General features: G+C 40.5%; 1 protein-coding gene across 1 annotated transcript in view; it reads right to left on the reverse strand.

Annotated features, from left to right (window-relative positions):
* Positions 1-1277: 1277 nt before the first annotated feature.
* Positions 1278-27283, reverse strand: part of FOXO3 (forkhead box O3) — a 74694-nt gene continuing 48688 nt past the window's right edge. Inside the window, exons 2-3 of the mRNA XM_075268139.1 lie at positions 18932-20346; positions 1278-9507 (exon numbers count right to left, since the gene is read on the reverse strand). Of these exons, the coding sequence (XP_075124240.1) occupies positions 18961-20346 (1386 nt within the window). The 3' untranslated portion in view covers positions 1278-9507; positions 18932-18960. The remainder of the gene's footprint in view (positions 9508-18931; positions 20347-27283) is intronic.

Raw genomic sequence — 27283 nt, forward strand, 5'->3', positions numbered from 1 at the left:
AGCCCATTAACTTTATACCACAAAAGAGGACACATAAGGTAGCAATGCCACACTGGATGAATGGCAGTCCCCTGACGTTCCAGGCAGCTCTTTCAAGAGGTGTAGGCCACAACTTCTCCCCGCTCTCACAGGCATCAACAGGTAAAAATCTTCCTCCAGGCTCCCTTTGGCTATCTTCTTCTCCTTGGCATACCCAGCATATTGAGAGTCAGACATAGCACAAAAGTGAATCTCCACAGATGGTGCCCAAGAGGACCAGACACCATTCAACTAAGGTCTATATCACCCAACAAAGTTGATTCAATTCTCTTCCTCCTTGTGTTGCGTTCCTCGTGTGGTAGACAGGACACAGGATGAAAGAAAATGACATAGTTCACAGGAAATCCAGCACACAATATCAGAAATATCAGTACAATGTCAAATATCAACCCCAACGTGAATTTAGCATAAATCATAGAAAGTGCACCATCCCAGTAACCAACAGGGTCAATGGACCACCACTGATCTCTTACTGATGATCTATTCAGAGGGATGGTCATCAAAAAAACATCAGAAAACACCTTTAAAATACTTCGATAGATGGTAAACCAATGGGTATGTTTTCGGAGTATAGGAAAAAATTGTAATGCCCAAGAAACCCACAAGTGCTCTGGTAGAACATACAGTCACCAGGCTGTTGTTGTCCTTGGTCAGTTTCAAAGCCAGAACTAAAATGTTAGCATGGCCGGAACACAAGCGTTCCTTAGCTTTTCCTATAAAAATCTTTTATATAAAAAGATAATTTCTTTTTTTACAGTCTAAGTATTGTTGTAATGTAATGTAATGTAAAAAAACAGGACACATTTCAAAACAGGTTCTCAGTTTTTTGGTGTAGTGCTAAAACTGGAGAAAGCGTTGTCCATAAATATTCATCACCTATCTGTTTGCAATTTCATGTTTTCTTGTGTCCGACAGTGAGTGAATAAACACTCAGAATTTGCATCATTGTCTAATGACTTTCTAAAATGTACATTGGATTTGGTGGCCTTACAAGTACAAGCTAGTCTCTTTTGACCTGATGTACATTATATTATTCATTTACTGCATGTGAACACATTGATACCTCCATAAACACTATATTTAATCAGATTGGTCTGTAGCAGTGTATAGTATAGTAATCTGAAATTGTAATATCTCCTTCTAGTTCTGCAGTACATTGTGTAGAAGTTACTTGATCAGTGATAGTCCCATGTAAATGATCAGTTTTCTAATAAGTAAATCTCAAACAATAAGCCAAGTCAGAGATCCATTATGCTTTATTTACATGCATCACCATCTTGTTTGTTTAGTTTTTTTTTTCTTTCTTTTTTACAAACTAGGTTACAATTTAAAATGGAATACACAAGGCAATACCTACTAACACCACGTGGAGTAAAGCACTGCTTTTCTATTGCAATTGGAAAGGGAAAGATGTCCAGATCAAGGTGGTGGGTAGAAGGTAGTATAGTTGTGGGCTGGTTGCCTTCCTGTGGCTATTAGTGTAAATGGTTTCAAAATAAAAGCACCCGGCATAGGCTACACAGGTCTTGTGACAACATGTAAACTTTAAAAACACCAACACCTTTGATATTCCTTCCATGAAAAACATATAAGTGAATGTGTTCTGACAATATGCGCAAGACATGTGTGTCTGACAATAATACATACAGAAATAAGTTGGCTGGTGTAATGTACACTGTTCTTAAGTGGGGGCGGTTATCCCTTCCACAATCTCTATGCCTGTCATGACTATACAAAGCACTTGCTGTGTCTTGAGTTATTCCTTCATTTACAGTAGATGAAATTAGAGATTAACCCTGGATTAACTGAAATTACGCACTACAGCGGGAACATTTTATGACAAAAGGGGAAGAGAATAGCATGCCATGTTGTTAAAGGTTTATATTATAGAAAAGAGGAGACACCATACTTAAGGTAAAGTAATACTATCTGATCTCTGACTTCATAGACAAAACAGGATACACAAGTAAAGAAAAACAAACTATATTTAATTGAAGTAATGCTCTTAGAAACAAGGTGTCCCTTACTACTCAAGTCTCTAACACTGCTGCAATGCTCACTAGGCACCCCTTCACTTACAAGGGTAGAGATCAATTAAATATGGCAGGCGCTTTATATTCCATAAAACTGTTATACGTTTCACTCCATATATATATATGTTTTTTTTAAAGACATAACATGGCAGAAAACATAAGAACTTTTCTATATTAAGCTATGCAAAGTAATGTGTGTGTGGTCGACAGGGAAAAATGTAAGAAGCAAGATACACGTTTCCAACAGGAGACAAACACTAAACTTTTGGCATGGTCATTTACCAACACGAAGCCATCAATTTGGGAAATTATTTTCATTTGGTTAAGGTAAGCAATTTCCAAATATATATATTTATATACAATGACATATAGGCAGATTTATAAACAGACTATCACATTTTTGAAGACCTTTTAGAGTTGTGTATATTAGCAGAATTTACTATTGTACCATAATAATGGCTCCATCTAAAATTGTCAGATTGTCATACTTTTTGCCATCTTTAAAAGGAACCTGTCAAGTATTTTGGGACCACTACATTCCAGCATACTGTTAAGCATCTGGAGTTTAGGGTTCTAAACCTCTGTAACATAACACTACCCCATGCTAGTTTATGTAGGAATCAAAGGTTGAAGAGGTCCAGCATCCACAGAGTACACAATGAAGCAGAGTACCCCTTAATTCACTGTGCATGCTCCTATGTCCTAACCTTGGCTTCACTGTATGCAACATGCACATGAATTGGGGTCCCTCAGTGGACCCCGAGTTGCTTCAAACTCTGATTTGTTATCGATACCAGTGACAGCCGGCGGTATGTTGTAGAGGTTTGTAACCCTAAACCTCAGCTGTTTAATGGCATGCTAGCAGTTTAGTGGCCCCAAACCAGCTGACCGTTCCCCTCAATGAATCCCATAGCTGTTAGATCAACAGATCAAAGCCAGGCAAATCAATACTAGTTAACTGGAGGTCTCCGAAGCACAGAAGGGACCCATTAAAAACAGTACAAATGGGAGAGCTGATGAATAGGGGTCATTACATGTTACAGTGCTGCTCGTATCAATGTATTCCTTGTACAGAATGAAATTACTTTGCCCTCTTGTCACTCTCATTATACACTAGCGACAGCCTTTTTTTTCTGGACACATTGACATTAATGCAGAGACATGTAAAATGTTGGAGTCAGCAAAAAATCTGTTTGTAACTTTGGAATCCCGAAATAATTTTTGTTCCAGTTTAGAAATAATCCTGACTTTTGCTTCCAATAAAAGCAGCTCGTGCATTGTCGACTGCGCAGTCATTTGTTCGATAGCACTGTTTCTAAGACCGGATTTGCAAAGCTAATAAGCAGATCGAGTGATGAAAGTATTTCATTTTGTACTACAATGCTAGGGGTTGCTAGGCGATAGTGCTCCTCTAAATTTTGGTACCAGCATGAGGCAGACCCCCCCTTCCCCCCTATATTGGAAGGATTCCACTACAAGGAGATCTCAGTGCCCCATTACAGCACCATTAAGGAATAAAATCCCAAGAGCAGCAGACATGACAAGCAGCTTCCTGATGCCGAGCACATTTGGCTCCATTCGGATACGGAAACTGCAACTTAGATGAAACCAAACGTATACTAGAACGTATTCTGCTACATTGCACTGATGTAAAATTACTACATTTCACAAAATGTAAATACTGACAAATCTGACCATCTTCTCCTCCTCGCGCTTCATAAACTCCTCTGTGTAGAGGAACGGAGAAGACTTACAGAGCAGCTCACTACATTATCTTAGTAGCTACTGAATATCTGGTGTTTGAGGTTTCTAAAGTGACAATCGCACAAACACAGACCATATTGACTAAAGTATTTCTTCCCGTAAACATCATAATATGAGATTCACAACTCTGAGATTATCATTGTGTCACTGGCGAAGCTCAACTATCAGACTTTAAATGAGTTTGTCCCTGGTATACAGACATTTTTACTGCTATAATGCGCCCATAGTGAATAAGCGCAACTCAACAATATTCCTATACAGACCTACATGTCTCCATGCTTTCACTACAAACACAGGCAGGGATTTACATTTATACCAACACCAAAGCTGGCATGGGTTATATCTGGAAACATTGCCAGTTCCTGACTAGCGTTAGACCAGAACCTATTAAGAGTAAGTTCACACAGAGTATTTTGGTCAGGATTTTGAGGCCGTATCTGCCTCAAAATCCTGACCAAAAAGGCGGCTCCCATTGATTTCAATGGGAGCCGCTCAGGAGTTTTTTCCGGGAGCCGGACAAAAGAAGCGACATGCTCATTCTTCAGGCCGAGTTGTTTCGCGATTCGGCCTGAAGAATCTCCCTCCTCCGGACTAGGCCCATTCATTGGGCCTAATCCGGAGCGGAGTGTGCAGTTGGATGCCTGTGCAGTGCACTGGCTTTCAGTCACGGCTACCCAGATTTTGGACTGGAACCTGAGGCGGCCTCCGCCTCAGGTTCCAGTCCAAAAATCGCTGTGTGTACTAGTGTACATGGTGTACAGAACACTAGTCTTAATAAATTCTCCCAGTTGTGAGCAATATGTTACCCATGACAAGACATGACCAGCCATGACTTATGACAACCAACTCTAGCCACTTGGAGTTTATCACAATTTTAACCGCTTTTCGAGGATTGAAGCAGCAAATTTTGTGAAAAACAACATTTGTATTAGTTTCAAATCTACTGTTCACGACTGTACAGAGGATCTGCTTGAAGTGAAACCATAGAGACACGTTGGTCTGTAGGATAGGTGTATAGGAGTTGAATGAATGGTAGGAGATTATTTGTACAGGCTGTTTAAAGTTGAATAAATTGTTATTTTAGATTCTTGGAGATATACAAAAATTGCTTGGGGTGGGGTCAGGGGGCTTACAGACAGCTGTGACATACACAGAGGCTGAAAATGTCAGTAATGACTAAAGGAGAGACACTGGGCACCGTTTCCAGATAGAAAGACCTTTCAGGAACAATCACTAGAGAGAATAGTTTCAATGCTGGGGAACCTAAAGCGGACCATACACATTATATCATTTTTGGATGAATCTGCTGATTTTGAAGGGACTGGCCCACCATCTCATGCATGTTAGACGCCTTCCGAATCAACACTGATGGCAGATGTCAATGAGAAAAGGATTAGGTAGTTAGATTTCATCTGCTCAATCCTTTTGTCCTTAGGAGATGTACTGCTGCAGAGATGTACATACAGTACACATGCAATGCTTGACCCAGCTGAGGGTGCAGGTGTATGGGTAGACTGGCAGACATAGCTACTGTATTAGACGTGAATGGCCAGCAGTAGGGTTGTTTTCACTGACTGCAGTCAGAATGCCACAGAATTCTCTACAAATACATGGCAAATACATCCAGCATTGAAACAAGACTATGGAGGCACAGTGGGTAATAAAGATATATTACAAATCAAGTCATTAGAACCATCTTGCCATGACAACAGTGTGAACAGAGACTAAAAGAGCAATCTTTAGCAGCAATAATAGCCAGCTGGAAGTGACAAGGATGAAACTGACATATTTACATATTTATTCAGCCTACTTTAAGTAGTTCTTAAAATCATACATGTTTTTTTTAATCTCTGTTCAGGTTTCCATTTTTTTTTTCTTTTCTGTCAGAGGAACAGAAAAAGAGCACCGAATACGCCGCGACAGACTGACTTATAATGGGTCTGTCATGACGGAACTTGAGCTTAAGAATAACCTTATCGACTTCACTAGCTTTTATTTTGTGAATGGCACGAGAGTAAAAATGTTGTTCTTTTATTGGTTGCTACAGACAAGTTTGATATTAGTCCCTATTAATAGTAGCAACATATTCTCCTTTATTGGTGTTCAATGGTGTACTCGGTTATGACTAAGTAAAGGAATTCAAGGACACTATGGCAAAAGACACCAACTTGACTCATGCAAAATGTACTCATCTTCCAATGGAACAAGTGGTTACTATGGAAGATTTATCGGCATGCGTATTTCATTCCTCACTCTAGATATCACATGTTTATGTGTCTTCTATGCGAGTACTACATAACTGCTTTAAAGATGAATATTGTTTTGCTCTGTGATCTTAAGATGGAGATTTTCATTGGATACATTTACACTGAAAGAAGACCATCTCCTTACCTTGATCACATTTATAGTTTACCATACTAACCATCTTCTTTGAGAAGATCGCTTTTTAATGCAATTTGGTCATCTCAAAGAAGTTTTACTACATATACCGAAAATATGCAAGAGATCTTAGTCACAAACATGTATAAAACTACTGAAACATTGCTATGGGACCATAAAAGGATGTCTATAGTACCTGAAGGCCATATATCAGAAGGAAAATGGAGACAGGTGCTTTAGTGTTCATAAAAATGTATTTTTTATATATTCTATGCTGAGATATGACGATTAGAGACTATTGATGACATATCTGTCGCGTGCAGTATCTAGATATAGACTCTCTATAATCCCGATCACCTTATACAACTTGTGGGGTTAGCTGTCTAGTTTGTGACCAGAATCCACGCAAGGACACCGTAACTAATAACAGGACATCTCTTCAGAATCTCTCCGTAGTCCAGTCTCAGGCTTTGGGCCTGTAACGTCAAGCAATATTATTTTAGCATAGATATAAGATGTTAAAATATGTTTCTCACACAATATATTCTATGGATCTATTGTGGTCTGTTAGGTGTCAGTGAAAAAGAAAATTATAAAGTGAATGCTAAACTATAATGCGGCAAAAAAGCCAATCACACTTGTCAGAGGGTAACACTAGTAGATGGTCCTGGATATTGGACATCCACCAATGTCCTGAACAAGTTAACACAAGCACCATGTTTTATTGAACAGATGGCTATACATGAATTTGAATCAAACCTAGAAATTCTCCCAGGAGACACATTTATAGGGTAATATGGCTAGAAATAAAGTCCACCATGTACATTTTTGAGTAAGGCTACACTCACACCTGCTACTGAGGGTACGCTCACACCTACATTATATTCTATGGGGTTTGCAGGTTTCCGCGGATAACAACTTTTTTTTTTTTTTTTCTTAAATGTAGATTGTGAGCACACATATAGGGATCACAATGTACATTTTTTTTTCCTATCAGTATGTCTTTGTAGAATGGGAGAAATCCACGCAAACACGGGGAGAACATACAAACTCCTTGCAGATGTTGTTCCTGGTGGGATTCAAACCCAGGACCCAGCACTGCAAGTCTGCAGTGCTAACCACTGAGCCACCGTGTTGCCCCTTGGATAACAACTTTTTAAAGCGGACCCTAAAACAGGTGTGAACCTAGCGTAATATGTGTTTTCATCTTTTATTAAATCTCTCAACGATGATTTTCTGATGTTCACAATAAGGCTTTTGTATGAAGCAGAAGACTGGATCAAAACATATAAAGCTGATAGAAAACACACGGAAGACCACAAGAGCAGGTCAATAAATGAAAGAATTCACTGTGTTCTGTAAATACAGTAGATACGCTATTAGATATTCTTTATATCCATATTCACAGTTAGGTGATGTGTTTTAAGCTGTCATGATGCTATTCTCTATGAAAAGACAAGAAAATAAAGGTGAATACTTTGTAAACAGGGTCACTGCCAAAGTGACACAAATCACAAATTCATATACTGTACACTAAGTTCCAGGGCCTACAATTTACATATTGTGCCGAAGGAAGTTAGCCATCTTTGCCAACACAGTGAACTTGAGCACCGGGTACTGCTCAGCTATGCTACATATATATTACAAGCACAGGGGCATTGGGCAAACATGATCAAGAGCTCTACTTTCAGCCACATTCACTGTTGTAATGACTGACAATGAGTGAGACAAAAAAAAATAAAATGAAAAGGACCACATCTATTACAGTACAACGATTCCCAGACGTCTTCCATCACACAATCTTTATTAAAAAAAAAAAAAAAAAAAAACCTAACAAAAAAATTCCCCCAAAACACTAGTAGTTGCCAGGTCTGGAAGGAATCATATTTTAGAAATTCAGTAGTGGAGTAAATTAGTTCTAATGTTATATGGTCACCCCATGGGGATGCATGCGCTTATCTTTTCGGTGAAAAAAAAGCTAGTTTGCTTCTGCTTCCTAACACTCATGCATAATGATTAATCTCTGTACATAACAAAATATATTTATATATTTATATTCATAATGCCATAATGCAAAGGAAAAAGTCTTCATATATCAATCAAGTACAGAATGAATATATAGATAAATCACTTGCTCTGTACTTTATATACCAAGTTGCAATAATGTACCATTGATGTTCGTTCACAATATGCTCCCCCCCAAAAAAAAAACAAGAAACCCCAAGAACAAAGAAACCAATACAAAAATAAAGGATTCGACATGTTGAGGATTTAAATGGAAGGGCCTTTTCAGCACCACTGTGCGTTCCGGATAATAGTGTAAGCTGAATTCCTCCTCGCCTACACAGACCGATATTATCTTATTCCTCCATTAAGGTTTTCTGAATTCAGAACACACTATTCAAAGCCAAGTGATGGAAGACCCATGTAGTGCAATGCTTGGTACAAACACCCCGTGTACAGTGGTTGTTGTGGTACACATGCATACACAGCATTGCCAATAGACTGCTATGTCTGCCCATTCTGGTCATTTGGTGATAAGAAGCTTTAAAGCAAAACTAAACACAAGAAGAAACTGTAGAAACTCCACTATTCTGGATATATTAGTAAAATACAGCAGTATACAATTGATTTGGGCGACAGGAAGTAGTACCATGTCAGCAACGTATTTATCCCTGAATTGCATCATCAAAAAGAAAAAAAAAAGAAAGAGTTTCAAACGGAAATAAGAGTACGAAGTAAAGCGTCTTCCATGGAAAATTCTGCCTTTTTGGCATAACGGAGAGGCAGTAGATTGACTGTTAGCTTACATGAATACTATCAGATTATTTCTCTTACAGAGTGATAAGAAATGAAAAGGGAAAATGAAAGAAAACTAAAATACAGAACAAGGGCAGCAAATATGTGATCCTCCTCTGGAAATGAACAGTATGACTCCGAGGGCTACAGCTAGTGGGGATGTGATGTATGGCAGCTATGCCAGCTAGGAATCTGAAGACAAACACCACTGCATAACAAGACAGTGCCCACAAGACGATCACATTCTTCCATCTTTGTTCTCATCTTGTGCAGACATTTTTGCATACTTGAACAATGAAGGGGAGGTCCATGGATTATCCTGGAAAGAACTTTACTTGAGCTTTGAAGGATTTCTGCTAACAGTCATTGCAAGATAGGAAATTGGTGCAGGATTCATGAAAGGTCGTAAGCTGTAAACAGTATCACTGTCCGCTTGCTGACAGCAGTTTTGGCAAAGGGTTTCATTTATAGGGTCGCTTGTCAGTTCCTGGGCCTGTAAACAATAAAAAACAGAATAGTTGGTACAAGAAAAGCGGAGATGAACATTACTATATGCTACTAGATGGTTGGAACTTGTTTTTATAGGAAGCTTCACCTTTATAGGTCAGTGGGACAAGCTACAAACACACATGCTTATTATCTAAGTATGCTTATTCTAGCTTCTTCGTTTTGCAGGCACGTATCCCTATATTTAGATACCATAGCTGGATGATTCAGCATGGTGGGTGGCCTTACATCTGGGCAACCAAAACAACAGTAGAGCACAATGAACATGGCTAGCAGTAGTATAAAAGGGATTTCAATTAGACATTACAATTACTTTACAATTAGACCACGAGATAGACTAACTCCATAGTCCATACACATTACATTCACCAAGCTCAAGGGCACGGTGCTGGTGAATAAAGCAAAAGCATCTTTCTCCATTTTTCACTTGTAGCTAATATGCTAATCCAGGAAGTCAGGTGGCGCACAACAATGGTCTCTGTATACATTTTGGATGTTATCGTGATTTATGTGCTACATGATCTACAACATATGGTGTGAATTTAATGGAGAGCAGCAGTGTTGGCATTTTGGTATTTCCCCACACGCAACACTCGCTGTCAGATAAAATTTACTTCCATGCCCATAAACTAAACCAGGAACAGGCCTGAGATAGAGGCAAATTTAATTTGGACAGCGCTGTAGAACTATCAAAACAGCTGTCAGCCATTTGACTATGCAAGAGCTTACCTTCCTTAAAGGAGCTATTGTACAAACCCTTCGACGTGCAGCTGCAAATATACATTCTGGTTTTGCTTCTTACCAATTTGTATTTTGCAAAGGAAATGTAAAAAAATATAGCAAGACTGGTTGTCATAGGCAATTAAAGGTATTTTCTTCCAATATTGCATTATGTATTAGTAAAGTTTGGAAAGCATATATGTATGGGCTGTTCAAATAGCCTGGTGGGAACCATATCTGTCCTTTGACCACCAGGAAAAGCATAAACAACTACGTATATTATTGGTGCAGTTTTGTATGCCTGAAAATGAAGTCATACATGTTCCGTATATATCACTATTTGGTTCATGTGCTGCAGAAATGCTTCAGAGAGAACTTATCATGACATGTTGAAGGCTGAGGCTCCACGTTGTAGAAACACAGATTTTTGCGGCTTCTACTACGGCTACTGCGCATGCGCCCAGGCTATTTTTTTTTTTTCAGTGTCCGCAAGAGCAAGCGCCGGAGGAGGACGGGACCGGAGGACATCGGAGGAAGAAGAGGCGGGGAAGAAGATGAAGACACACCCAGAATGCCCGCCCAGCGTGCACGATCCGTAAGTAGAGCACATTCTTTTTTAGGTTATTATTTTAAAACGGGGGGTAGTTTAATATAACATTAATGGTGCCTGAATAGCCTTTTTAAAGGCTATGCACGCATATGTTGGGCTCTATCAGCATGATTTTGCTGATAGAGCCCCTTTAAGACTAAGACCTCATGGGACGACCTGCAGCTATAAAGTTTTCCTCCGCGGACTTTCTGTTTCAATTATATCTATAGGGAAGCCATTTTTGTTTCCGTATATATAACTGACATGCTGCGATTTCCAAAACCGTGCTGGTTTTGGAAATCGCAACGTGTCTGCGCCACGGTTTTTACTGCAAAGTGGGCATGGGATTTGCAAGAATCCTATCCACTTTGCAGTTACTGTAAAACACTTATTTTCGTGGGCAAATTGCAGCGTTTCTGGTCCGTGGGGCCCCAGCCTAAATGTTATCTCAATATCAGGAATATAACATCTTCCTATCACTGTACTCCTGTCTGAATATTGAACAACCCTAGTTACCTGATATGTCCTAATACTTGAAAGTGTCAGGGTGTATGGAAATGTAACATGTCATCCAGAGTAAAAAAAAAAAAAAAAAAAGAAAAAAAAAGCCACAAACAACAGTGAAGCTAAAGCCCCACTCAGTGAACAGCAAAAAAAAACAAAAAAAAACCCCACTGTGGATAAGGCCTTGGCAGAAATGTTTTTCGCATACGGAAAACGCCAGCAAGCGTTTTTAAAATTGCAGCATTTCCGCTGCAGATATTTTTATGGGATTAGCCAGAATCTTATTGACTTTGCAGGTAATGTAACACGCTGTGTTTTTTTGCCTCGGGGGAGCAGAACATCATACAGGACTGCAATCCCAAAAAAGGGACGGTTTTCTTGGCAGAATTAATTACATAGAAATGCCATAGAAGAGACAAGTGAACAGCTGGGAGATGAGTGGGTAGACACAAGTTAACAAGAATTACATCTCCAGTGAAGAGCATGACATTTTCTTGAATGTTCTGGAATATTCTGTGACGTAGTTAATTTGAGCAGTTTTTATTGTATACGATTTATAAGCTGGGGATACAGTAAGTGCAATCTCAGCAAGTTAACTGCACACTCTTTTTGGCTGCCCCAACGCAAGGTACGGTGGCAGAATGTGGATGACAACGTGGAGCGACAAGCATGTCAATCATTGCTGTAAGTTTTACCATCTTTGCAATATCTGATTTTGGGTGGATTTCAGGAAAACATGCTGCTGAATTTCCCAAAAGGGAGTTGATCAGCGGGTCCGCTGTGTGTTTCCCAAGATTTTACTTGACGCATAAGACGGATATGGTTAATAAAGTGAGAGCACATGTAAGGGACTAATGGTGGTTATCTATTTCCACCTCTCTAGACCACTATATCAGCACAGAACAATGCTAATAAACCAGTCAATAAAGAAGAGGACCCATTCGTGCTCACATCTATAAGGTACATTGTGTATTCTTGCAGCCACCATGCACAAGTGTGGGCAGCCCCGGACTAGTATACAACCCACTTCACAGAGATGTTGCTATGACAGCAGAGGGCTTGCGGGAGTCAGATACTAATAAAATGGGAGGCCATTGATTTCCAGAACACAGAACAGTGATTAGAAGCTCACTGGCTGTTAAAGGAATGATCCAATGTTCAGCTTGGTAAGGTTTCATTCTTTGTTATACACAATATAGACAGGGAAAAGACTCTGTACTGTGGATTTATCAGGACTGGTGCTGTACACAGTATACAGTAGTGATCTGTGCAGTGACACGATGTGCCAGAATTGTACAACAAGCTGGACAGCTGTTTCCATGGATTATGTATAGTCACCTATCCTAAGAATCGCTGCATGGACTCATACCGATCAGGCATTTATGGCATATCCGGAATCTTTGGTGGAAAAACTTTTTTAGCAAGTTTTACACCCAAGAGGCGCCCATTTTCAGAGATTCCCTCATGCTTTCGCGACATGAAGTTCAAAATGAAAAATCTGCCCAACACAGACTGAGTTTCATGGATGAGACTCAGCTGAGTGAATTGGGGGTAACCAAGCAAACACCCCGAACGGAAACCCATGCGCAGATGTGATCCAGGCCTAAGACAGCAAACTGCAGAATTTTCATCATGGAAATTCTGCAGCATGTTCCTCCACTGCAGCAAAAAACACATGAAATAGGCTAAGGCCCCATGTAGCGAGCCACTGCCGAAAAACGCTGCAGAAAAGATTGTGGTGGAAACGCAATTTTTTCCAGTTTTCCTCTGAGGACTTTCTGCCCCTATTATATCTAGCGATTCCGTAAATATAATTGACATACTGTGGTTAACGAAATGTAAAATGCAGTGGAAACACTACTGCCAAAATGCTATGTTTTCTCAACATGGGCCCCAGCCTTAGAGAGCCTTCACACGGAGTAAACGTGCATGTATTTTTGCAAAATACATGTGTAAAAATAAGACTCCCATTGACTTCAATGATATTTTTTACACGTGTAAAAATACGCCTGTAAAAATACGCTTGTAAAATGTCTTTGAAGTCAATGGGAGTCTTATTTTTACACGTGTACTTTGCAAAAATACACACGCGTTTACTCCGTGTGAAGGCTCAGGGTGCATTCACACTGAGTATACGCTCACTGATTCTGAACGTGTAAACTCGTTCCGAATCAGCGGCGTTAAAATAGATCCCATTGCTTTCTATGGGAGCCGGCATACGTGCGCTCCCCATACAAATGAATGGGCTGCTTTTTTCCCTATTGCTTTCAATGTGATATCAGTGAGCGTATTCAGTGAGCGTAATCAGTGAGCGTATACTCAGTGTGAATGCACCCTAAAAATGGAAAGTATCATTGTGAATCTCTCTGCTGAAGGTTAATACTAAGTGTTAACCAGATTCATGCAACTATAAAGCTAAGTGCACGCGGAGTTTTTTGGATCGGAACCTGAGGCGGAGGCTGCCTCAGGTTCCGATCCATAAAACGTGTTGGGGAACTGAAAGCCGGTGCACCGGCTTCCAGCTGCGCACCCTCATCCGGATCAGACTCAATGAATGGGCCTAGTCCGGAAGAGGGTGTGTCTTCAGGCCAAATTGTGAGGCGACTCGGCCTGAAGAATGAACACCTCGCTTCTTTTCTCCTGCACAGCTCCCATTGATTTCAATGGGAGCCGTCTTTCTGGTCCGGGTTTTGAGGCGTTTACGGCCTCAAAACCCTGGCCAAAAAACTGTGTGAACTAAGCCTCATATACAACTGTACATGTTCTAGTCACAGTCCTAGCACAGTGTACAGACAGATAAGGCAATGAATGATCTGCAAGTATCCATGTCTGCTTTGTAAATAAATATACAAAGTATAGTATATGTACACAAAAAACCAAACTAATTCTTAAAAGCCATTGATTATACATATTAGGTATAAAATATCCATACCGTCATGCATAAATCTAGTAAATGGTATGAATGACCTACTAAACCTCTCCTTGAAACAACTGCACTGCAACATATGAGTACTAAAAATGATACCCTGCCAACTGACCGTCTCATATAAAGGATGTGAAATTTTCTGCATAATTGAAAAGAACTTTCACAGTTTTCGTTTCTCCACAATAACTTCCTACCATTTTTATAGAATATCAACATAGGCCATTTCTACACAAGGCAGATGATAGTGGCTTTCTGGTGCAGACTCTCCACCAAAAATGTACAACAAATACAGTATAATACATATTATACTAAGTTCACACTAACGTTCAAGTTTACGTTCTTTGGGTCTGCATGGGACCAGAAAGATAGAAACTCTGTCCGTTAAAAACGTGGACCCTTTTCTCTCTTCCAATTTTAAGCAGAATATGCAGTGGAGTCTCATACGGATATTGCAACTCAAATGAGAATCTAGCCTTATTTATAAGTACGGTATTATAAAATCCTGCAGTAAAATCCAGGTGTGTATCCAGAAACTGTGCCCTTGCAGAAATACACCTGTAGACTCATACTCCCTGGAGTACATCTAGGCACAACTCTCCTTGGTCAAATTCATTTTCGTATATCAGAAACTTGCATGCTAAGGGCAGCGCCTTGTGCACCTAAAGGAAATGAGGCAAAGAAAACCAAAAACTAGGCAGATTATTCCCACTTTAGCTGCAAGTTCTGCCCACAGCACATGGACCCCATAGACTAAACGAATCATTTGTGCGGGCAGTGCGCAGCAAGCACACGGACCCCGTTATAGTCAATGGGTCCGTGTCCTTTTACACCATACCACTTGCAATTGCATTTGTATTCCGTTCGGGGGGGTGGGGGGGTGTCTCCATGCGGACTCTCCCCGGACGGAATGCAAAAGCAGATGTGAACCAGCCCTAAGGGGCAATAAGCTTTGGGGATTTGGGCAGTATTAATTTAAAGTAACACATGGGCATCATTAATCCCTTGACATGCTGAGTGAACATCACTTCATATACTTGAAATGTTCATAAGTATGTGAGATTTCCTGACAGACAATAATAGAAATGTGCTTGTGACTAGCCATAGGCTAATACTTTTAGATTAATTGTGTCCATTAATATTGACAGACAACTATAATAAAGAAGCATACAGCAGATATACATTATGTACACAAGAATTACTAAGCAAAGCCCCCTAAGCACATGATCATAGTATATGGACCCATTCATTTCTACAGCCCCTATATATAATTCCATACTTTTTACAGATTCCTGAAAGGGCTGCAGAACGATCTGCAAAACATGGAGCAGGTCCCATTCCTGCCTGAATTTGCAAGACAGACTTGCCCACACAAGTGTCACAAGTCATACAAGTACAGATCTGCTCATACAAGTCTTTTTACAGATCAGTGACTAAGGATGACATTTGGGTGTTTTTTTGTGGCACATGGATCCATTTTTGCAGACAGTAAAAACTGTGTAAAAACAGCAAAAACCTGACAGTTATAGTGACCACTCAACTTCTGAGCCGGTATAACATGTAAGACCAGACGGATCTAATACACCCGGATGCACCCCAGGCTAAGTTATCCAGATTTCCCAGATGTCTGAAAGGCAAATCTGTCAAGCAAGGAGATTTATTTTATATGACTTCATTTATTATTCAGCAGTCTGGGACCCTGAAAATAGTATTAAAGACTATGTAATACATATACTATTGGGGCAATAGTGAGGTTTGGTATTCAGAATACTTATCCATTGTTTGTTAATAAACTTTCCAAAACTCCTGAAACATACATAATATAGCAGCAAAGATATACAGTTAGGGCCAGAAATATTTGGACAGTGACACAATTTTCGCGAGTTGGGCTCTGCATGCCACCACATTGGTTTTGAAATGAAACCTCTACAACAGAATTCAAGTGCAGATTGTAACGTTTAATTTGAAGGGTTGAACAAAAATATCTGATAGAAAATGTAGGAATTGGACACATTTCTTTACAAACACTCCACATTTTAGGAGCTCAAAAGTAATTGGACAAATAAACATAACCCAAACAAAATATTTTTATTTTCAATATTTTGTTGCGAATCCTTTGGAGGCAATCACTGCCTTAAGTCTGGAACCCATGGACATCACCAAACGCTGGGTTTCCTCCTTCTTAATGCTTTGCCAGGCCTTTACAGCCGCAGCCTTAAGGTCTTGCTTGTTTGTGGGTCTTTCCACCTTAAGTCTGGATTTGAGCAAGTGATATGCATGCTCAATTGGGTTAAGATCTGGTGATTGACTTGGCCATCTGCATTTTTTGCACTCATGAACTCCTGGGTAGCTTTGGCTGTATGCTTGGGGTCATTGTCCATCTGTACTAAGAAGCGCCGTCCGATCAACTTGGCAGCATTTGGCTGAATCTGGGCTGAAAGTATATCCCGGTACACTTCAGAATTCATCCGGCTACTCTTGTCTGCTGTTATGTCATCAATAAACACAAGTGACCCAGTGCCATTGAAAGCCATGCATGCCCATGCCATCACGTTGCCTCCACCATGTTTTACAGAGGATGTGGTGTGCCTTGGATCATGTGCCGTTCCCTTTCTTCTCCAAACTTTTTTCTTCCCATCATTCTGGTACAGGTTGATCTTTGTCTCATCTGTCCATAGAATACTTTTCCAGAACTGAGCTGGCTTCTTGAGGTGTTTTTCAGCAAATTTAACTCTGGCCTGTCTATTTTTGGAATTGATGAATGGTTTGCATCTAGATGTGAACCCTTTGTATTTACTTTCATGGAGTCTTCTCTTTACTGTTGACTTAGAGACAGATACACCTACTTCACTGAGATTGTTCTGGACTTCAGTTGATGTTGTGAACGGGTTCTTCTTGACCAAAGAAAGTATGCGGCGATCATCCACCACTGTTGTCATCCGTGGACGCCCAGGCCTTTTTGAGTTCCCAAGCTCACCAGTCAATTCCTTTTTTCTTAGAATGTACCCGACTATTGATTTTGCTACTCCAAGCATGTCTGCTATCTCTCTGATGGATTTTTTCTTTTTTTTCAGCCTAAGGATGTTCTGCTTCACCTCAATTGAGAGTTCCTTTGACCGCATGTTGTCTGGTCACAGCAACAGCTTCCAAATGCAAAACCACACACCTGGAATCAACCCCAGACCTTTTAACTACTTCATTGATTACAGGTTTACGAGGGAGACGTCTTCAGAGTTAATTGCAGCCCTTAGAGTCCATTGTCCAATTACTTTTGGTCCCTTGAAAAAGAGGAGGCTATGCATTACAGAGCTATGATTCCTAAACCCTTTCTCCGATTTGGATGTGGAAACTCTCATATTGCAGCTGGGAGTGTGCACTTTCAGCCCATATTATATATACAATTGTATTTCTGAACATGTTTTAGTAAACAGCTAAAATAACAAAACTTGTGTCACTGTCCAAATATTTCTGGCCCTAACTGTAAGTATGAGAAACTATACATATTTACCATTCAACAATTTGGTGAATGTCCCTGGGTAGCTGTACTGCTTTGTATTGTTGTCACTGTGAGCTAGTGATGTACAGCCGGCTGGTATGATTGTCTGTACACAACTGCTGGTATTGTTACTGCTAGTACTAGTGGTACTACTGTTCATATCTATTGCATACTGTCAGTTATTTGTGTGATTCTTTCCAACAAAATGGCCGCACTCACTGTATAGAAAAATAGTGTGTAGCCTAAATTCTGCGCTCTCCTTTTAGGGTCCATTCACGTGGAGGAAAATGGTGGTGAATTTGGTGTGGAATTTCAGCGCTGAAAAACACCTGTGCCTGATCTACACTCATGGTTTCTGTCCCCAAACAAAAAAAACGCAGAGAGAAAAGCCCTGCAAGCAAGAATTTTCTTTCCACATTTTTTGGGTGGAAACTGGGCGGACCCCATTATAGTCCACAGGTATCCACTTTTTAAGCAGAGTGGGTTTCTGTTCTTCATGTCCCAAAGTGGACTCGAAGAATGGAAACCTGAATGCAGGTGTGAACTTAAGGGTAAGTTCACACGACGATTTTTGGTCTGGAACCTGAGGTGGACCAAAAGTCGGGTAGCTGCGACTGAAAGCGGTGTGCTGCAACGGAGTCCAGCCGTGCACTCCGCTCCGGATTAGGCCCAATGATTGGGCCTAATCTGGAGAAGGGAGTGTCTTCAGGCTGAATCGTGAGGCGACTTGGCCTGAAGAATGAGCACCTCGTTTCTTTTTTCAGGGAGCCGGAAGAAACAGCTCCCGGAAAAAAGTCCTGAGCGGTTCCCATTGATTTGAATGGAGCCGTCTTTTTGGTCAGGATTTTGAGGCAGATACGGCCTCAAAATCCTGACCAAAAACTATGTGTGAACTTACCCTTAGTGTGAGCAACAGAATGTTTGTGCAGACAGTGAAAAGAGCAAAGTACCTGTGCAGAAGAAAGTTGTTTTCTTCAAAATCATCATTACAGAATGATGGTAATGAGCAGAGATATGTCAGATGATGGTGTTACATGCAAATTCTATTTTTAATTTGGTAATCTTACAAGTTCAATTTAGCTGAAAGCTTTCAAGGTGAAAATAACATTTGATCATGTGGAAGTTATAGCCAAGTATAGACATTTATTGCTGAAACTAATTTCACAGACATGACTGACCTGACAAGGTTGCTCTTCAATCACTTTCATCAACCTGGTACCCAACTTTGTGAGGATGTCTGCTTAGCACCTGTGAAGTTTCCCACAGCTAGGCTGACATTCTGTGCCGAGATGAGGGAGTCAAAGTTAAAATCCAGCCCATCTGCATCCATGAGTTCATTTCGAATGATAGTTTCCATATCACATTCCAAGCTCCCATTAAAAATTTCCAGGTCCAAATCAGTTGGGAACTTTTCATGCACCGGAAGGTTCATGCCTGTGGAGTACAAGGACCCTGAGAGCGAATCTGAAAGGGCTTGCATAGAATGAGTGACTGAGGACTGCTGCTGGTGTTTGGACGACTCCAAGTTGTTGCTGTCATTTAAACCAATATTATTTATGCTGTTTGACAAGGCACGGCTGCCACCAAGAAATGAGCTGTGGGACTGCTGCTGGTGGTGAAGCAAGTTTTGATTAACCAAACCTCCACCTTGGTTTGATGGGGCTGCAAAAGACATCATTGGGTCGTTCCTCAAAATGATATTTCTACGGGAATTCTGAGCAGTGACTGCAGTACTGGCTTGGGACATAAGTGGGTCAGACTGTGTCATTAATACATCACTATGGCTAAGTGAGTCAGTGGTAAGAAGGTCCTGCAGAGACTGGTTACTGTAATGATTTATGGAAGAAAATGTTGCTTGTTTGTTCTCTTGTATGGTTTGCATTGGTGATTGACGCAGGGAGGTCAAAGGAAAATTGAAGCTACTTGTGTTATTGAAGCTACTGGATGGAGAGCTTAGGCTTGAGCCCTTAGTGCCATAGGTAAAGCTGGAACTTCTCTGCATGCCCACACCAGGAGATGGCTGCTGAGAAGTAATGGAAATGTCATCCAGCAAATCGTCCATAAGGTTATCTGTTAGACCATCATTTAAGTTCATGGTTCCAGCCATATCTGTAATCCTTGGCAACTCTACTGTGGATGGTTTACTTAGGGATGGAGACATACTGCCAGGACTATATAACATGGGGGATATAGGAGAGTCGTCGTCCTGAACATCATCTAGTTCAGTGGTAGCTGGAATTGGAGATAACCGACCACTTATCGTGCTGGCATTAGAGTTTGTACGAGAGCGGAAATCTGTCCAAGCATCCAGCTCATCACTGCTGCGCGATGTTGGGCTCCCCGGCCACTTAAGCTGTGAAGGACTATCATCAGTAGCATCCTGGGCCACCTGCATGGATGCTTTTTTCTTTGCTGCTCTACCCCGGCTCTTAGTGTATTTGTTACTGTTGTCCATAGACACGGCACGCCGCCTGGGTGCCTTGCCACCTTTTCCCCCTTCTGGATTGATCATCCACCAAGAGCTTTTTCCGGTGCCCTCGTTCTGAACTCGAATAAATCTGCTGTGCAGCGACAAATTATGTCGTATTGAATTCTGAGAAAAGAAGGAAGAAAGGACAAGTTAGATAGGTACAGATAAAGCAAGTGAATACATAAATAGCTTCTAATATCTTGAACAAATTGCAGAAGCTATTTTCTTCATGCCTATGGTTCCCCTTGGGTGAATGTATTTGTCATAATCTCCTCCACTATCTTTGATGGGTGACTCTTCGGGGTAATCATTATCCTTTCATTCAATAATCACTGTCTTAGTCCATCACCTTCAGTACATTATAGCAGGACATTTTCAAAGTCACCAAGAGAAAGGAAGACACTAACACTTATCTTTTCTGCTGTATAAACAAGGATCTGACCGATACAGCTTGTTGTACGACATATACATAATACAAAATAAAAAAAAAAACACAACAGGTAAATTACTGTTTTTTTTGTTTTGTTTTTTTTACAATGACTTACAGTCAACCAAGTAGCACAGAAAGACAATTACCAATAAAGGTGTGTTCACACTACATTTTTTGGGAATTTGACCTATACCGACCCCATATGCTATATAACTTGTTATAGGTTCCTATGATAAAAGACATAATACTGCATGGTTTATGTGTTTGCTTTAAAAGCTAAATACCCCTGTATAGAAAAGTGCACTCCACCATACTACTTTAGGCTAAGGCCCCACGTACCGAGCCACGTAGCATTGCGGTTTTTCCCAAACCGCTTTTTACAGTAAGTCCACAGAGTTTTCCTGAGTTTTTGCACCAATGTTTCCATAGGAATAACTGACATGCTGTGATTTACAGACACATTTTTTTTTTTTCAAAATGCAGCACTTCCACTGCAGATTTTTTTCTGCAATGTGTAGATGGGATGAGTCAGAATCCCATCTACTTTGCAGGTACATGCTGCTTTATTTGCTGCAGTGTTCCCGCTACTTTGAGCCCCGGCCAGCTACATAGCAAAAACACATATATCAACCTATACTGGCCAAACTTAGCTCAAAAGCAAGCTTTCCCTGTTCACACACACCATATACTGTTGGATTTTGCAATGTGGGGCCCGGCTTTAAGTTGCTTATTTTGTGTACATAGTACTTTATAACTTAGCAAAATCAGAAATGTCCTGTCTCAGAAGATGAGAAAGTCACGGCTTACAACCAATCCCATTTCAGTGTGTGCAGGGGCTCTTTAACAAGCTGTTCACCTGTCTTTACCTTCTGACTGGGTGCACAATGAGGCACAGCAGTGCAATTTTACAGCCTGACAGCTTTAGCCAGATCTGCATTGTGGTCATTGTCAACAGCTGTTAAGCTTTATGTTAACTGACAAGAACATCTACGTAATCTCCTCACGGCTGAAAATTATCGAGAAACAAAAACAATTCAGCCGTCTAAAATGATTCATCTGAATGCAGATATAATGTATGTTAGTATTGGTGGGTATAAGACCCTCCAGTGTGTTTTACAGCAGAATGTCCATACAGCAGCTTCTATAAAGTCAAGGTATCTGGAGAAGAATTCGGAGAACTATTCTACCACAATCTCCTCAGTCTCAGCTCAAGGATCTCTTTAGAGTAGAGCCATATGGGAATATGGGAACAGGTATCAAGCAACACTGCATCAAAAAACTGTCTGCGACCACTGCAAAGTATTTAATTTGATGGAGTTTGGTTACAGGTCACAGGCAACTTTGCTATCATAGACTGCAATGCAAGTCTTGTGTAATTGTGACCTGTGGCCACATATAGCAAACTGCAGCAAAAACCCACTGATGAAAATAATGCTGCAGAAAATTCAATCTCAAAAGCCTTGCATTCTTCACCGCTTTTCCACTGTATTTTGCTTTTTAGCCTTACCCATATAAAGCTTTTTGCATGCTATGCTTCCTGCAGCACTTTCATTTCCCGCAATGTGGGAAAGAGATTAACCCTTAAAGAGGACCTTTCACCACTTCTGGGCACATGCAGTGTTATATACTGCTGGAAAGCTGACAGTGCGCTGAATTCAGCGCACTGTCGGCTGTCCCGATCTGTGCCCGGTGTAAAGAGCTTACGGTGCCGGTACCGTAGTGCTCTATGGTCAGAAGGGCGTTTCTGACCATTAGCCAGAGACGTCCTTCTGCCTCGCGGCGCCTATCCCGCTGTGCTGTGGAGCCGGGAGGAACGCCCCCTCCCTCTGCTCACACAGCTCGTCCATAGACGAGCATTATCAGGAGCGGGAGGGGGGAGTTCCTCCCCGCTCCACAGCACAGCGTGATTGGCGCCACGAGGCAGAAGGACGTCTCTGGCTAATGGTCAGAAACGCCCTTCTGACCATAGAGCACTACGGTACCGGCACTGTAAGCTCTTTACACCGGGCACAGATCGGGAAAGCCGACAGTGCGCTGAACTCAGCGCACTGTCGGCTTTCTGGCAGTATATAACACTGCATGTGCCCAAAAGTGGTGAAAGGTCCTCTTTAAGTACTATCATAATGATATGTCTATGGTAGTGGTGTATGATAGACACCATGATAGTACTTAAGGGTTAAATAAAACGTCAATCATTTTGCTGGAAGTGTAAGGCTGAGTTCACACGGAGTTTCCCCAACAGAGTTCTATTGGAAGGCTTTTTTTGGAGGCTGATTTTGAGGTGGATTCCTGACCAAAAAACTCAGTGTGAACTCAGCCTTACACTCCCAGCAAAATGATTGACATTTTATTTAACCCTTAAGTAATATCATGGTGTCTATCATATACCACTATCATAGACATATCATTATGATAGTACTTAAGGGTTAAAATCTCTTTCCCCTAAAAGGCGACGTATTTTTCTGCTCTGTTTGTGCAATGGACAAAAATTCAGTGTTTCCACAACATGTGGCTTCAGCCCACACACAACAGCAAGTCACACAAAGTCAAAGACTTATTACCACCTAGTCTTAGCCTTCCTTCATACAAAATTTTTCATACCACCTGTTTGGTCTTGCATTTTTTGCACCTTTTTCTGATCACACATTTTTAGCAGTTTTTTTTTCCTGGAGAGAAGCATTTGAGAAAACGCTGGAGAAGAAGTCTAAACTTAGAGCATTCTATGTTTTCTAGAAATGCTATGGAGCCAATATACGCCCAATGCCACGTAAACCACAAATTCTCTATAGTCTTATAGCTAACGTTTGGTTATGGCATTCTTGCTGGAAAAAACACAGTAAAAACATCAAGAAAAAAAGTGGCATTGTTCCTAAACTTGCTATGATGTTAAACCACCCTAAATGTTACATCTGTGGGAACTGGCATGAAAATATGACTTCCAGTTACAGCCATGGTTTCCAGTTACTATGCAGGGAGCATAAACTGACCACAATAGAGATTCTTTCCAAGTGAACCAAAGGGCTACACTTCTGCAGACATCTTTCCTTTCATCCTCAAGGGCAACAGTTACTAAAAGAAACGACGTATAGTGTGGAGACTACAATATAATAAAGTTATTATGTGAATATATAATTTGCTGTGAAAACGCACTGTATTTGTGGGTATGTGGCACATCAGTAAAATCCAACTACGGCCAAAAATGGGAGCACACAAAGTTAAATACTGTGCGAGTCTCTGCTTTCCAGGACCTCTAAACTCCACAGTGTAGTGTAAACATATGAAGGAGCTGGTAAGGAGTCTGCAATTCAGGACCTCAACAGCTGTTTGCGTTCTGTGCCCGCTGGAGAGCTTTTGAGAACATTCCATTCTACACAGTCGCACATTCAATTCTGGCATAAACTACAAGCCATTTATAGTTTTTGTATGATTCTTACATAAAAGAAAGAGCCAGTAATGTCTTCAGGTATGTCAATAGTTTACTTTGTGTAACGATAAATAGGACCATAAAGGAACATTTAATATGTTTAATGACACCATCGTAAAAAAGAAGAAAAAAGCAACAACAAAAACATATCTATAGTTATAATCACTTGAAGTATAGGAGCAAAACCAGAGACTGCACTACTGAGAAATTCTGGAAATAACAAATGTTATGAATATGATTCGAGAAACCACAATCTCACAATGTTTTACCAAAGAAGCTGCAGCTCCATTAACCAAGTAGTGTAGATCCCCATGGATCTGACTTAGGCCTAAGGGATGTTCACACAATTGTTGTGAATGTTTGTTACTCTCAGCTGTCAGGCAACTTTTTTGTTGCAGTTTTTTGAGCCAAAGTCAGGAGTGGAATGAGCAGGAGGGAGAAGTATAAGAGCTTCCTATATGTTTCCCATTCCTTTTGGAGCCATTCTTGACTTTGGCTCAAAAAAACACAACAAAAGAAGCTGCGTTTCCGCAACATGGGGCCTTAGCCTAAGGTCCCATTGGACGTTCCGGAGTGCTAAAGCAGGGAAAAGCTGCATCGGGAACGCATGACGGTTCTGGCAGCGCTTTGAACAGAAAGGTCATGGAGTTTTCATCTGTGGACTTTCTGTTAGCATTATATTTATGGGAAAGCTGTCGGCGTTTCTGTAGATATAATTGACATGCTGCGATTTCTAAAAACACGCCGGTTTTAACCGCAAGGTGGGCATGGGATTCGAAATGAATCCCATCCACTTTGCAAGTACTGCATAACGCTGCAATTTTTCCCATGGCCATTCTGGCCTGTGGGGCCCGTTCTAAATGAGCTTTTTCTCCCATTAAAAAAGTAAAAAACATGACAGAAGAAATCTTCCAACATTTTTTAACATGAGAGTCGATGCAGGCAGACACCAGTCCTCTAATAATGAACCTACTCTTAATCACATTTCCATTTTTAATGATTGCCTGCTGTCCATTTTAACTACAAACAGAACGTGGGCACATTGACTGTTAATGGGCAATGCAGACATCCGTTTTCAAAGAATTGGAGGCATGTAGTATTTTGGTCTGTTTTGCGAACTAAAAAGACCCACTGAAGAGTATGGGGCCGTGAAAATCTTGGACAGTACACGAGAATGATAGAAATTACTTAAAAGAAAAAAAAAAGGGTTGATGTTTTAAGTGAAAGACTGATATAACACAAAATCCAAAGGAATGAGTAACACGGATAGCATATGTCCATTAATAGAGGAAATGTGAGTAAGACCTTAGGCCGGGGCCCCACATTGTGAATATGCCACGATTTACAATACCTGAAAAGTGGATGGGATTCTGGTGGCAGTGTGCCGCCTGTGCTTCCACGCCCCTCTTTCATATACTAGGAGCCACAAAAAGCAGGGCCGCAAGATAGTATAGGAATAGGACCTGTTCCATATTTTGTGGCCCGGACTGTTGGCCCGCACACGTGACAAAGTAATTCACAATCACATGTATGGGCCCAAAGAAATGATAGCATACTGACAATTCATACGGTCGTGTGCAAGGCGGGCTAAATGGTCCATTGTTTGTGAGACAGACATAGGTCTGCCCGGTATGTAAAGATGATAGATTACACAAGACTTTATGTTTTTAATGGAATTCTGCTTTACATTTTAGATGAAAAAGCACTTCAAGATTTACTTGAGAAGCAAAAGAACACTTGGGATGTAAAATATTCACAGGGTCAAAAGATAAAATGTACGTAACCAATACCACAAATTTAATTTATCTGCTCTTCCCTAGTAAACTTCTAATAAATGTACATTTAAAATTTTGAATACATTTACAATGTATTTTATGGAGTTTTTATATTTATATTTAAATTTCTATTATTCCACATCCAGATATAATAAGGTTTACACTGAAGCAATCTGAAATAATTTTCTAAACACGTCATTTAAACAGTTTGACTAGTTTAGAACCTGTTCACACTAGTTCATGTCTTCAATTCTTATGGCTACCTGCACAATAAGTAAACATCTACTGTATAACCTGAGAAGTTGGACAAAATTATCTAATTCAATCCCCCCACAATATAAACAAACAACAAGACCTTATTCACACAATAATGTGAACATCCATTTTCATTTCAGTATATGGAGGGATCCATGAAAACTATAGCCCCCATTCACTGTGAAATTAATGCTTCCGTGTGACATCCATTAAAAAAATAAATAAATAAAAACAAACGATATCACACAGCTAGTTTTCGCTGTCATGTGAATATAGCCTTATTCAGTGACATTTTTGCCAGATTTAAGGACTACCTACCATGCGGACACCCCGAACGGATTACCAAACACAGATGTGAACCAGGCATGAGACTCATAATCTAAATACCCTATCAGTATGTATTTGAAATGTGTGGGAAGAAACCTGAGTACCCAGCGGAAACCCATGCGAACATGGAGAGAAGATACAAACTCATTGCAGATGTTGGTCTTGGCTTCATTATTTAGTGTATACATTGCATATATAGTGGTAAGATCTGTCCGGATAGTGCCATAACTAGCTTGAAAATATGTAATACATAAACAATTGAATAAGGCTTTGTGCTCACTTCTGAGCCTCATGGGAAGAGTTCCTCAGTAGACTACTTCCCGAGGTCCACACTATGTACCTATCTCCTTGCTCTGAGTGAGCTGCAGGTCCCACATTCTGCTTAAATCGGTGGACAGTAAAGTCGTGCAAAGAGAACTTTTCTCTTCACTGATTTCAGTATAATATCAGTGGAAACCTGGCGGACCCCATTATAGTTTATGGGGTCTGTAGGTTTTTAAATGGATAGAGCTTTTTGGGTCCCCATGCGGAAATGAAGGACGGAAATCCAAACGCTATTGAGAACCTAGCGTAAAGGGATTGTATGGGCACCTGAAAAAACAAGCTTGCTTCCTTCTAAAAACAGCACCACACCTGTGCACAAGTTGTGTGTTAATACAGCCCATCCCCTTCATTCCACACAAGGTGAGCTGCAATTTCAACCACAGCACATGGACATGTTTTTTCTAATTTTGTATAACCTCTTTATTAAAAAAATAAGCAAATCTATTCAGATAAATGGTCCTCAAATTTTTAGATTAATTTAATATAGCATCTGTGTCTGGACCAAAATGTAATGCACTTTATGTA

The sequence above is a fragment of the Leptodactylus fuscus genome, chromosome 3, assembly GCF_031893055.1.
Source record: "Leptodactylus fuscus isolate aLepFus1 chromosome 3, aLepFus1.hap2, whole genome shotgun sequence".
Taxonomy (NCBI): domain Eukaryota; kingdom Metazoa; phylum Chordata; class Amphibia; order Anura; family Leptodactylidae; genus Leptodactylus; species Leptodactylus fuscus.